A 14,014-nucleotide genomic window follows, 5' to 3' on the forward strand; every position below is an offset into this window, starting at 1 on the left:
CAACTGAAGACAGAGAGATGAAATTATTCTCTAAGGTCACACAGCAAATTAGTATTAGATTTATGATTTATCTGGTTCCAAAATCAATTTCCTCCCCTCACAACCTCACCCAACTACACACACACACACACGCGCGCGCGCGCACACACACACACACACGTAACACACACACTTGGTTACCTACCTGCAGATAATTTGGCTAACTTGGAGTCTGGAGTGCTATGTTAAGAAGTCTAACTTCACACTTTCTACTGATGAAGCCCACGTACACAGTGGAATATATGATTGAAGCACTGAGCAAATAGAGAAGAATGAATTACCCTGAAGAAGGATGCTGACCTTTATTGATCAGCAACCAAAAGCCAGGAGCTGTGCTATTGTTTCCAACTTTTAGAACAATCTTATGAGGATAATCTTATCAGTTGGGGTCTTCTGGGAAGCAGAGACCTAAATGGAATTAGAAGTGCAGATTGATTGAGAAAATGCCTATGTGAGATTAAAGGGAACCAAAGGAGAGCCTTCAGACCTGCTGCAGGTCTGGCCCTGGGAAGGGAGAGGGGGAAGGAAGGAGAATGAGTAGGAGGAGCCTCAGACTGTGATGCAGCCTTGAGACATCTCAGTCACCTAGATGTGGATCCTCAGAGAAAAGGTTGCCCGTTAGAGGAGTCTTGTGTTGGGAGAAATATCCCAGCTCTAGTCCCCCTCATGCGCTCCGGCATCAACAGGCAGCAGCAGCCTGGGGAGCAGGGCCTCAGTTTGAATGCTGTGCTGGATGCTGAAGGTGCAGCAACCCGAGTTTGTCTGCTGCTTACACTCATCATGGCAGGTTCCAACTCAAGGGGAAATCCGAGCATGCGCCTCTATGACTGCCCTAGTGAATAACATTATCCTCACTTTCTAGAGGAGAAAGCTCAGTCCCTGGTTAAGAAACCTGTTGGAGGTAGGAATTAGTAAATGTGCCCCAAGATCCAATCCTAGATCTGTCTGACTCTAACTTCTGTCCACCATGCCACTCTACCCTTACACGTAGCTGTGTGATGTAGCTGAATCTCTGATCCCCAACGTGAACATGCATGCAAGAAATAGTCCATTTTCTCTTTTTACCCCATCCTACTGGGCAGGCAGGATATTTATTTATGCTTGAAGCCACCCTAATCCAGAGCAGAACCAAGAGCCCAAGTCATAAGGGTGGGTTGGTGAGGAAGTTGAAAGGAGTGAGGGGGAGTGTTCCAAACCTGAAAACCGTTCACCGGGTGCATGTGATCCTCAGGGAAGGATGCTCTGCTGCATCAGCCCTCATGTGGATCAGGGCATCTCTGGCAAGGCAGGGAGACACACAGCCCCTCCTCTCTGGGACATTGGCAAGGGACTCCCTTTTCTCTCTCTCTGAGGGAGGGGAGGTGTCTTCCTCTCTTCCCCTGTTGTTGCTATTAAAGGAACTTCCTCTCTGCTTTGGTTGCACTAAAAGCACCCCCACTTTCTTTTGTTTCCAGAGGTAGTTAGCAAAATCTCTCCAACCCATTTAGGCTTTTGGGAAACAAAACCCGGCGGGGGAGGGGGGGGATGGAGAGCTGGCAATTTCCTGCCTCGACCCCCATCCTTTCCACCCCCACCCCACGCCAGACAAGGGAGAACAGACCCTGCCACCTGCTTGAATGGTAGACAAGAACAGGAGAAAATACAAAAGGAAGAACACAGATTAGTATCTCGAAACTTGCCTGCCATGTCTGTGTTCACAAATGTAGAAAGCTCCACACTGTGAGGGAGGCTGGTTCTGCGAGGCCCAGAGGTGGTGCTGAGGTCAGTGGGAGTTTCCAGGAGCAGGTCTGAGGGGATCTGAGAGCAGTTAGGCCTGTCTAATTTCACTTGGCACTGGTCACTTTGACCCACTAAGAGGAAGGCATTTCACAAGTCCGCCCAAATGCAAATACTGAAAACAATAGGCAGGCTTTCTAAGTAGTGAGCTCCTTGTCTCAGGGGTGAGGGTGGAGTGGGCTGTGTGAACAGATGTCAGAAATAGTGTGAAAGGAATCTCCTCTGGTGAAGGCTATGGATATGGTAGGCTATCTAAGATACAGACGTTGTATCTACGATTCCTGCTTGACTCCAAGACTCTGATTCTACTTTTGAAAGTGACCAGCATAGAGATATTATTGAACCCATGTGGGCTCTGGAGCCCAGGGAAGAGGAGAGTATGAGATACATCAAGTCAGATGATATCTTCATTGGTTCAGAGCATCATTCAAATCAGAAATTTCTACAGTCACCTGGTATTGGTGGGGCGCTCTCCATGCCCCACCCTGTTGCTGGTGGCAGTAGGCTTCTTGTGATGTTATGAGAAAAGGAATTTTCTGAGACTCGCATGGGAGAATAAGTAATATTTATTTGCATGGGACAGACTCCTGAGTTTCCAAGGTCCCCTCTCCCTCTGTCCCATCACGGAACAAGTCCAGCTGTGTCCTTAGCAGAGCTAGGATTATAGTCATTGCCCAGAATGTCTACTCCATATTTGCACAGTCCAGTCCAGCATCAGGCTAGCTTAGCTTGTGTTTCCAGCTATAACCCATTACGTGTGGGGTGCCACATGGCTATGGGGGGAACATGGGTGAGTGCAAGAAAGCAGGGGCAAAGCCAGAGGAACAAGAGAGAGAGAATTCCTTTGTCCTCATGCCGATTTTAACCTTCTAAGATTTCTCCGGCTTGCAGTGGTCCTACCCCCTCTAGTCAGTTATCTTTGTTTTCAGGTTAGACAGACAGGCAAGTACCTTCCCTACATCACCCCGACTTCACTGCCCATGCACCCATGTTCCCCTTTGTCCAGTCTTTCCCCCAGTGATCTGCAGGGAATGGACTGGTGGTGCCCTGGGGAGAGTCAAGTTGCAGCTTCCTGGTGAAGCTGCCTGGATGAAGTGAATGTCTGGCCTTCCCTTTGTTTTCTCCCTATCATTAATACTAATAACTAGCTAGTTTCAACAGTAACAACCATGTGGGCATGTCTGAGGACATGGTCTCCATGTCTCCAGGTGGTTAAACCACACAGACTCCAAATACTTAGTCATCTCAGTTCCATGTGGCTCAACTGCAGTTAACCCTCTTGGCAAGAATTAAAATACATTCAGCAAACATTAGTTAAGCATTAGGTTGGTACCTTACAAGGTGTGAGGGATACAATGGCATGTTCTTGCCTTCAAAGAGTATACAGACTAATAAGATTACCGTTTGTTAAGTCAACTCTTGGCAAACAATTTGGTAGGTGATACATCTCATGGATTAGAGAGTGATTTAGATCAGGGTTCCTCCACCTCAGCACTATTACTTTTTTTAGGCTGGATAATTTTTTTGTTGGAAGTCCTGTGTGTTGTGAGATGTTCAGTGGCATCTCTGGCCATTAGCAACCCTCAAGTGTGATAAATGCCCCCTAGGGGGAAAAAGTCACTCCAGGTTGAGAACCACTGGATTAGATTAATATGTGCACAAGTTTGGGGTAATAATGTTATAAGAATTCTCAGTAAGTTATTTCTTGAGATACATGTAGGTGAATTGAACTTGTTTTTTACTAATTTGATCTTTCTATGAGAATGAGTTTAACATTTATTCCTAATAATTACTAGAGGAAATACTTGTGTCTTATTAGGAGTAGTGGGGGTAGTGGATGTGGTTTGGGACTTCATATGAAGATGGAGAAGCAGATGTTTGGCAAATAAATTTTTGCTGGAGCGTCTTTAACAATGGGACACAGAGAGGGCTTGGATCACATGGGCCTTGCTGGGTTCCTCCCTGTCCCTCTCACCTGATTTACGTTAAACTGCAGTTATCTGTGATGATACTTGCCTTCCTGGAGCTGGTCCTCCATCTAAATTCCTTTTAGGCAGTTAAGGGGCAGTTTAAGGATTTAGTGTCTTAAAAATAACTAGCTTAAAATAATCAATATCCCAAAAAGGCGTATTTTGGGGTGGCAAACTCTGCTTCCCCTGTTTCCTGGGTAAGGCTTCTTCTAAAACCTTTTCAGTAAATGGTCACATAGTAAGTATTTTAGGCTTTGTGGGCTATTTGGTCTTCTTCGCCAAACTACTCAACTCTGCCTCTGTAGCAGGAAAGCAGCATGGGCCATGTGCAAAGGAATCGGAATGTTCCCGTCAAACGTGGTTTATAGGAGCAAGAGGCAGGTTCCATGTAATCAGCCCAACAAAGTTGCCACCCTTGTTCCATCTAGGACAAAGTCCTAGTTATCTGTTTCTGTCCAAACAACTGGTTATTTATTAGTTCTAGTTATCTATGACTGTTTTAGCTATGGCTGTTCTAGTTTTCTATTACTGTGCAAAAATCTACCCCAACACTTACTGATTTCAACCAACCACCAGATGAGATGGTGGGATTCAGCTGCGCGGCTGACCTGGTCCCTTAGCAGGGATGACTGGAGGGCTGGGCCCAGCCGGCTCCTCTCCCTCTCGGTGTGGTTTTAGGAACTTTCCATGGGATCTCCTCAACAGGGATATGCGCTTCGTACATGGCAGCTCCCAGGGCTCCAAGAGCAAGTATTCCGCTATCTCAAGCTTAGATACTGGGCTTAGCTACTGACACAGCATCACTTCCATGGGTTTCTGCTAGGAGTCACAGAGGCTGCCCAGGTTCAAGGAGAGGGGACACACTGTCCATCTTGACATGGAAAGTGTCAAAAAATTGGTGGCCATTTTTGATCTGCCACAGACAGAAAGACGAGCTGGGAGGATGGGCTCCTGAACAGTTCTCTGGAAGAGGGGGGCTTTCCTTTATGCCCACTCTGGATTCACAGAAGAAAAGGGGGATGCAGGCAGAAAAGGGCCTATGCGATTACAGTGGTCAGCAAACTCATTAGTCAACAGAGCGGCAAACCGCGGCTTGCGAGCCGCATGTGGCTCGCGAGCCGCAGTTTGCCGACCACTGGATTAGGACCCAGAGCCCCTTTCATATAGACTTTTTTATATGAGCCAGCTGAATTTGCACTTATAATATACATCTGTACACTATATTGTTAGATTTCATTTGGCTTCTACCAGGTATTATACCCATTTCCTTGTCAGAGAATTTGAAAATAGTACATTTTAAGAAGGCCAAAGTTCAGATTGCCCCAGTACTATGCGAGCTACATAATGCCTGGTGAGAAAAGCAGATAGGCAGACAATTGAATCTATAAATGAAATGTAATCCTTTGATCCTGCTTAGTTACAAGCTGGCTTGTGTTACCAGAAGCTGACCCGCAGGCTCTTTGAGCTATGTAAGTTTTTTCGTGCGTGTAAAATGACATCGATCGCTCTCTCTGCCATAGGGGAGCTCATCTCCTCCACAGTCTTGCAAACTTCTAACATTACAGCAACCATAGTAGTTCTCGTCTATCATCCTTTATTTTCCATTGCTGAATGGACTCAGATTTATTCTATTAAACACAAGAACTCCGAAGCGAATGATAGTGCCCAGTATCCTTGATCGTATTCCTATCGCAGTAGTCATTTTCCATGGCCCTCTTATAGTCATTTTACTTAAATTATTTAGGACCAGATGGACTCACCCATCTATTTGAAGTGCCTTCCCCACTGGTGCGTTCATTATTACGGAGCCTCTGGATGTTCGTAGTTGAACCTTTAACTGCCTTTGAAAAAGAGAGTAATAGGTTTCAGATGTTTCCTTCATGAAACAAGGCCACGTGGGATCTTGTTTCTCTCGGTCCAAAGGAGACTATGCTTGCTGCCAGGACTCAGCCACCCAACTTGGGTGTATGGAGTTAGGAATAGCTCACTCCCACCAGTGCCGACTTATAGCATTGGATTAATATGAACTTAAAAACATTGGATGCCTTTTCTGCAGACGATAACACTGGTTGGGCTTGTTATAATCTTTGAAGGATAAGGATGGGCAGAATGGAGCAGTGTGGTGAGGAAATGTGCTTGGGTACATAATGAACGTCACAGATTATTAGAGAGAGAAGCTAGAAGGGCTCAAGGTCACTAATGTTCTAATGTTCTTTGCCTCATGTTTTCCCCAGCAAATAGTGGCAAGAATCCTGATTGTCTTTCCAATTTAGCTCATTGAAGTGGAAACTGCTAGAGCCCCATAATATTGGTAGACCTCCTCCAGGGGTGGGGAACATCCGGCCTGTGGGCCCTATAAGGCCCTCAAAATCATTTGCTCTGGCCCTGCCAAGGCATTGGGGGTAAGTTAATTAAATGTTTGACCAAATATAGCAGGCTCATTTTTAAGTTGATAATTTTGTATGGCTCGTGAATGATGTTATAAATATCCAAATGGCCCTCAGCAGAAAAAAGGTTCCCACCCCTGTAACCTTGGAAAATCCCTTTAACTCACCGTCCAGTTTCCTATTACTAATTGACTCAGGACTTAAAAAGCGTTAGTAATATAAAGAATGTAGCTTTGATCCCTAGCTGGTTTTGCTCGGTGGGTAGAGCGTCAGCCTGCGGACTGAAGGGTCCTGGGTTTGATTCTGGTCAAGGGCATATGCCTGGGTTGCGGGGCTTGATCCCCAGTGGGGGGCATGCAGGAGGCAGCCAATCAATGATTCTCCCTCATCATTGATGATTCTATCTCTCTCTCCCTCTCCCTTCCTCTCTGAAATCAATAAAAATATATATTTTTTTTTAAAAAAGAATGTAGTTTTGATATGAAAGAAACGCTGGTTGGCTATTTTGTAATCAGCATTACATGTTGACCATTCAGCCATTTCATTTTACTGAATGATATTTGGCAGTCTTTTTTTTTTCTCTCTCTCTCAATGGTGGCAGCAGTTTCAGGATCTTTATATTTCAATAGCAAAGAAATAAATGTATTCTCACCCCTATTCTTTCTTTCTCCACTTAGAAAAAGGAAAGTTGTCCCACCTGGGGTTTTATATATGTACAATAAATAAATGTAAAGCAATGCTTAGATAATGGAAGAGTTTGCATATATTTAACCTCCTAAGTAGATAATATTCAGCAAGGCACCAACTTTTTTTAAAAAATATGTTACAATTCAACTGCAAAAATAACTTCTAAGTTTCATAAACTTTTTATTTAAAATGTTCAGTAGCAATTTCCTAGATAAAACATATTAGAAATTATGTTAGTCTTAGTGAGGTTCTCCCCTTTATGTTAGAAAATATATGTGCTTCATAGTTATAAAGACTTGCCCACTCCCTCTCTATGTCTTCCCTCCCAAAAGAATGTGAAAGAAATAAGTGGAACCTGCTCCAGTCCTCAGTGTAGGACCTAAAAAGTGCTCTGTCTTCTGTAAAAACTTGGATGACCCACCACTGCAGTTCTTCCCAGATTTCCAGCTTTGGGCACTGATAGTCCCAAGGATCGCTCAGTCCCACGCAAATAAGACGGCTGGCTGCCCTACTTCAGGTGCCCGCCCTGGGAAGGTTTGTGATGCTCTGTGAGTAGAGAGCTGGAAAGGTCATTAAGTACTTACAGTTTTTATAAAAAGACACTGCAGATCTTCATTTCCACTTTGTTCAGCTTCAGTCGTTCCCTTTCCTTCTTTCCTACCATTTTTGTTCTCTGAACCACTGGGTGAGCTAAAGGCATGTTTTTCACTCTTGTCACTTATAAAGCCTTAGTTTTTAATTTTTCTGAACGAGCTTATCCAGAAAAGGGTTGATTTTTTTAAATGGTTTGTTTCGACTCCTTTGTTCACTTCTTATGAACTTCAGTGGCCACGTTATTTCTGTCCATTTCAGCTGAAGGAAATGTCCCATTGTTATTGGGGAAGTTGATGTATCCCTTTCCCCACTGAGTGCTGGGGGTGGAGTCCTAATGATATCTCGAGAAAAAGAATGTTCTGAGACTCCCACAGGAGGATGGGTGGTTTTTATTTGTGGAATTACATCTCTGTGCTTCCAAAGTTCCATTTCCCTTACTCCAGTCCTGGAAGAGGCGTAGCTGGGGTTTTAGTAAGGCTAAAAACAAAGCCACCGACCAGAGTTTCCATTCTGTGTTGCAGTCGGGTCCAGTTCAGCATCAGGCGAGTTACATTCACTAGTCCATTGTGAGTGCGGATCTACATGGCCGTGGGCCACACGGGAGAATGCCAGAGCCCCACAAGCCAGGAGTCAACTGAGAATACAAGACCAACAAAAGAGAGAGGTCCTTTGTTTAGGGGATTAAATATCCCAAGTTTCACACCCTTACAGTGGCCACACCCATTCTGGACCATGACCTATTCCCAGGTGTGACTGACAGCAAGCACCTTTGCTCGTCCCCCCAACTTTACTGGGCATTCGTCTGTCTCCCCCTCATCCAGTCCCTTCCCCCAGCGATCTGCGGGGAATAGATTAGTGGCTCCCTGGAAAGTGTAAATAAAGCTTTAACTTCCCGATGAAGCTGCCCAAATGACATGCCTGTAATATTTGGCCTATTAATAACTAGAGGCAAGGGTGCACAAAACTAGTGCACTGGGAGGGGGGGGCGCGGGGGGAGGTCCCTCAGCCTGGCCTGTGCCCTCTCACAGTCTGGGAGCCCTCGGGGGATGTCTGACTGATGGAGGGAGCGGGCCTAAGCCATCAGTCAGACATCCTTAGCGCTGCTGCAGAGGCCGAAGAGGCTCCCGCCACCGCCACTGTGCTTTCCAGCTGTGAGCCCAGTTCAGGGCTTCTGGCTGAGTGGCACTCCCATGTAGGAGCACACTGACCACCAGGGGGCAGCTCCTGCATTGAGCGTCTGCCCCCTGGTGGTCAGTGCACATCATAGTGACCAGTTATTCCGCCATTCAGTCGATTTGCATATTAGCCTTTTATTATATAGGACTAGCTTAATTAGACAGTATCACTGTCATTGGATGTCAAAGGTTTTTGCTGTCGTAGTGCTTTGAAAACAGCCCAGCATTACCCTTATCTCGGGCAGTCACCGATGGCATGACATCACAGAGTGGGTAACTATTCATGGCCCGTGACTGTCACATTACTCACACCCTCTTCTGCTGATTAGGCAGCTCTCTGAATCTGTATCCCACGCTGGAGGCCTCACTACTGCACAGTAAGAAGCTAACTAGACTTGAACCTTTACATTTATGAAAAAATAGGCAAAACTGGTTTGCATAATTCATTGGGCTGCTTCTCTTTGAATTTCATGTATAATTTAAATTTTTTTCCTATTATTCTCACTTTTTAACACTGGTCTAATCATTTTCCTAAACAGTTCAAAAGAAAAATTGTCACAGATATATAGCCTGTAAAATTCTTCTTTGTTGAAAGTAAGTCACATGTCAGTATTTCGTACAGAAGCTGAAATTTGCTTTCCTTTGTGCTTTTGAAAACCTGAAATCAGTTGCATCCTGCATCCTATAGCTGTCTTTTTTAGCATAGTTTCCTAGAAATGATTGTCTCAAACAAGCATCCATGTGCTGATGTAGACAAAGTCTATGTATTAAAGTGACTTGTAATTAAGTGTATGTTTAATTGTACCTGCAGCCATGACGATGTAACATGTGGGACAGTCAAGTGGATATAAGCCTCATTCAAATAACATTCTGCAATAGGTGCCGCTTTGCCCTCTCTGGGCTTTGCAATCCTGGCTGTGACAGTCAGGGCCCCAGTTCAGGTGACCCTGGAGGGTTCTTTAACTTGGGACGTTATGAAAGCAAGAAAATGACTTATTGAGACTACACATTGGGGAAAACCCACATTATAGAGTGAGGCCTATGTATTTGAATTATACAGTTGACATAAACAAAAGTATATGAATAGCTGACACCAAACATCAAACAACATACAGTCTAGAATTTGCTACCAGCTTTAGTCTGGAGTGGCTGACGGAGTGGTCCTGTGTCCCCGTGGTGGCCAGTTTCCTCTTCTTCCTGTGCCCGCTGTCTCAGTCTGAGGCTGTGCATGCTCTTTGGGGTAGGGGGGTTCTAGTCCTACTCAAGGTCGCACTGCAGTGCTATCAGAAAATGCAGCGTTTCTATCAGAGCATTATGGACACTTCTCAGATTCTGTTTGTAAAGTAACTGTTGGAACTTTACATTAATGGGGGAGGGGCTTTTAATTGCAAGAGACAGAAACTCTCTTAAGTTACTTTTGTGGAAAAGGGGATTTATTGAAGGGATATACATTCATGCAACTATAGCAACTAGCTGTTTTCCCAGTCTCTCATGGGCCATATGGTTTCTTTCTCCCATTGTGTCTTTGTTTCTCTTTATCTGTTTTATTCCTCTTACTTTTACAGATAGAATTCTTGGGCTTACTCATAATTTCCCCTCCCTCATCAGTTCAACTTTCACACGCCTCTCTGGGCCTCCTTCCAAATCCAGAACTTAAAGCTGCAGCTCCAAACATTAACTGACTCAGTCTCTAGATTGTTCAACTTAAAGTCCCAGAGTGACATAGACTCTCAAGGACTTTAATACTTGTCTCTCCCACCAGACTGTATGTTCCTTGAGCATAAGGATATTATCTGTTTTCTTTGCCACTGTATACCCACAATGCCACGCACAAAATAGTGCTGAGTAAATATTTGGTAAATTAATAAAACATGCAGAAAACCATCTGAAATCTACTAATAAACGTTCTTGGAGGGAAAGGTTTCCACGTGAGTTAAACTGGCTAAATCTTCTCAAACACCAGTCGATTTGGATTGAAGTCATCTTATTCAGGGTCAAAATGTTCAGTAAAGAATAATATGATGAACACATTCAAATAGTAAGTGTTGCGGGGAGAGATGGTTTCCATGGTGACTTCTGCTTCAAGAAGCCCTCACACTAATGAGCGAGTCAGTTGACTCACCACAAACCCTAAGTCATCCAGTTGCCATTAACCTGCAACCCAGCCGCAGCATTAGTGCTGATGGCAGTCACCCTGTTTGATTCATTCTCTGAGAGGTTCTTGTTTTGTCAAGAAGAGCTAATAACAGCAAGCGGGTGGTGGAGGAGGTGGTGGGAGAGAGAAGGTGCAGATCAAGCTGTTGGTGGCTGGCGTATGCTTTCCCTTACCTATGGAATGGCCTTTCTCTCTGCCATGGTTTTCTGACTGTCCCTCCAGGGAACCTGCGTCCTGGGTATATTCTGTTCCCGATCACACTGCCGTGACAGAGGAGCCACTCTGCTCCTTGGGGAAGAAGAATGCTTCTTGATTATAGGCCAGATGAAGTTGTTACGGCCTGAAACGTGGACACCACATACTTCTTGTGTGACACCCCTCCCCTCCCGCAATGAAATAGTCCTTGTTTTTGTCTTTTTTTAAAAACAATTTCACACAATGATCTTCTGTTAGCAGAAATCCCTGTAATGTGATTTTTTTTTGTATTAGTCCTAAATCTTCTTTTCATATTGTTTTTATCATGAGACGGATAACATCATTTTCACCAACATTCTGAAAATTACCTAAGTAAATGTTATTCCCTTCAACATACTAGTAGTTACTTGGGGGGATGAAATGTTTATTCCAATGACATGGCCATTGTACAAAACATTTTTAGAACTCCTCTTTCAGTAGCATTAATTGCTTCTTTCATATTCCGAACTAAGTTTAATTCAACTCTATAGGAAGATATGGATACAGATGGGAATACATTATCTTTTCACTGTATCCTACTTATAACTCCTTTATGCTTACCTTCATCTTTTTCTTCTAAATAATTAAAACTCTAAATATTTAGTGAGCACTCCCATTTTTATGTCAATGTCCAAGTTTGCACCTGGTTACCTATGGAATTCTTCACTCGACTTTAACTTTAGAAACTGCCAGCACCGCCCCTCAGATCTGATATTTGCTGCTGGATATTAGGAATGCTGTGATCTGCATTGAGTAGAATTTTAGGTTTCATTGCCTAAAGCGTGAAGTATAAATGAAATGGATTCCTCTTGCAGGAAATGTTTGATGTTATATTGGATGAAAACCAGCTGGAGGATGCGTGTGAACACCTGGGAGAGTACCTGGAGGCATACTGGCGTGCTACCCACACAACCAGTAGCACCCCTATGACCCCGCTGCTTGGAAGGAATTTGGGCTCCACAGCACTCTCACCATATCCCACAGCAATTTCTGGGTTACAGGTATTGTCACTTTCCACTCGTGCTTTTACAACCCAACTTTGATTAAGATTCTATAGGGAACTTGATTGGGATGGAAACTGAGATTGTCCTTAATCTGAAGGAAATATGCATAGGCATTATATATTTAAAAAAATGTGTAGGCATTATATATATATTAAAAAAAAATCTCCACTATTATTTAATCACTAGAGGCCCGGTGCATGAAAATTCATGCACTGGAGAGAGGGATCCCCCAGCCCAGCCTGCCCTCTCTCACAGTCCAGGAGCCCTCAGGGGCGGGAGGCGACCTGGCAATCAGGGGAAGGCGATGCCCCCATCACACCTCTGCTGCTGCCACTGCTGGCAGCTCAAGCCTCAGCTGGCCCTGGTTACCTGTGCCTCGGGCTGGCCCTGGGCGGCTGGGGGGCTGAGGGGACTGGGGGAACCAGAGGCAGGTGCCCTGGCAGTACCGCCATCTTGTGGCTGTGGGCATCGCCATCTTTGAGGGCATGGCAGTCAATTAGCATATTTCCTCCTTATTGGCTGTGGGCACTGCCATCTTTGTGAGGGTGTGATGGTCAATTAACATATTCCCTCTTCATTAGATAGGATGATCTATCCCAGACAAAGTGACCCAGAAAGTGGCCCTCTCTTTAGAACTTTGCTCTCTGTTCATTTATAATGGCCTTCACTTAGGTAACTTAATCCCTCTATGCCCAGACTCTGCCAGCAAACTTAACACCTACTCCATGCAGCTGTGCGTTATTTCTCCATGTCACTTCTTAAGGATTGTACAGTAGTAAGCCAAGTCAAAGATTTGGGGACAGATGGACCTTCTGACTGCTCTTAACAAGTCCTGCGCCATGGGTGGTGGGGTCCTCTGGCTTGCCCAGTCATTAGATTGTGCACACAAGTAGAACTGCCCTGTTTGGAAACAGGGACAGATTTTCTTGGGGGTGTGTGGGGCCCACCTTGGTCAGTGGCTATGACAAGTGTCCTTGAGAGAAGCTGGGGACGAGCACAAGTTCTCTCTCTCCCCCATGTTCTGGTGCTGCATGCAGAGCTAGATGTGGGAGCCAGAGGGTAATGATACAAAGTGAATCCTGCCTTTCTACATCAATTATTATTTACCATTTATCAAGCAGCTGCTGGAATGTGGCCAAAGCCCCAGCTGACTGAGGAACAGGTAGTCAATTGAGCCCTCTTGCATCGTGACTAGTTCTGTAATAATGGGTTATAATGACAGTCATAATTGAAGATCGTGTAGAGTTAACTCTGAGATGAATGGCACTCTCTGAAGTGCTATTATAACAGTATTGCTTTGCTACAAAATTACATCTTTGTAAGCAGAAAAACTGCCATACAAATGAATAGCTTTTGAGGCTGGACACGAACATGGGAAATGTACTACTATAAAATATACATATATTCTGTATACAGTATATATGTATGCACCAGGACTATTTCTTGCCTTGTTTCACTGCCTGTGTGCTGATCTGAGTGTGGCATTTCCACTGACGAATTTGGGTTGGCTCCAAATTGTACATTGTGAAATGAGAAGTGGATGCATGAAGCAATATGCTTCTGTGATGTACATAGAAATGAAATGTTGCACTTTATCTATAAAGACAACACTCTTGATTCTCATCTCTAAGAAACCCACCTAGAGTGGTTCTCCCAGTTTCACTTGAGTTAATGCGGTGCCCTTTATCCGGTGGCCTATTTCTCCTAGTAACCATGGCATTTAATTGCTAGACCCCTGGCTGAGATTAAAGGCACAGGCTGTGACTGTTGAGTGAGTTTCCTTCTGTGTGAAGGTGAGTGTCTTTTAGAGGAAACGTATCTGGGTCTTTGGTTTTATCACGATCCTGTTTCTTAACTCAGGTGACTCACCTAAGCAGGTACTCACAGCTATGATACGTGTTTTCCTATGATTTGAAGAAAAATGTTGAATAACATTTTCTGAGCCATTAAATAAATGTCTGAAGATAATTTCAATTAATGATATTAGAGGAAT

The 14,014-nt window shown here is 44.3% G+C and overlaps 1 protein-coding gene across 1 annotated transcript in view; it reads left to right on the forward strand.

Annotated features, from left to right (window-relative positions):
• The window catches only part of CACNB4 (calcium voltage-gated channel auxiliary subunit beta 4), a 229,245-nt gene that overhangs the window by 208,262 nt on the left and 6,969 nt on the right, over positions 1 to 14,014 (forward strand). The window contains exon 13 of the mRNA XM_079783058.1: positions 11,833 to 12,018. Coding sequence (XP_079639184.1) covers positions 11,833 to 12,018 — 186 coding nt within the window. The remainder of the gene's footprint in view (positions 1 to 11,832; positions 12,019 to 14,014) is intronic.

The sequence above is a fragment of the Cnephaeus nilssonii genome (genome assembly GCF_951640355.1).
Source record: "Cnephaeus nilssonii genome assembly, chromosome: 10".
Classification (NCBI taxonomy): Eukaryota; Metazoa; Chordata; class Mammalia; order Chiroptera; family Vespertilionidae; genus Cnephaeus; species Cnephaeus nilssonii.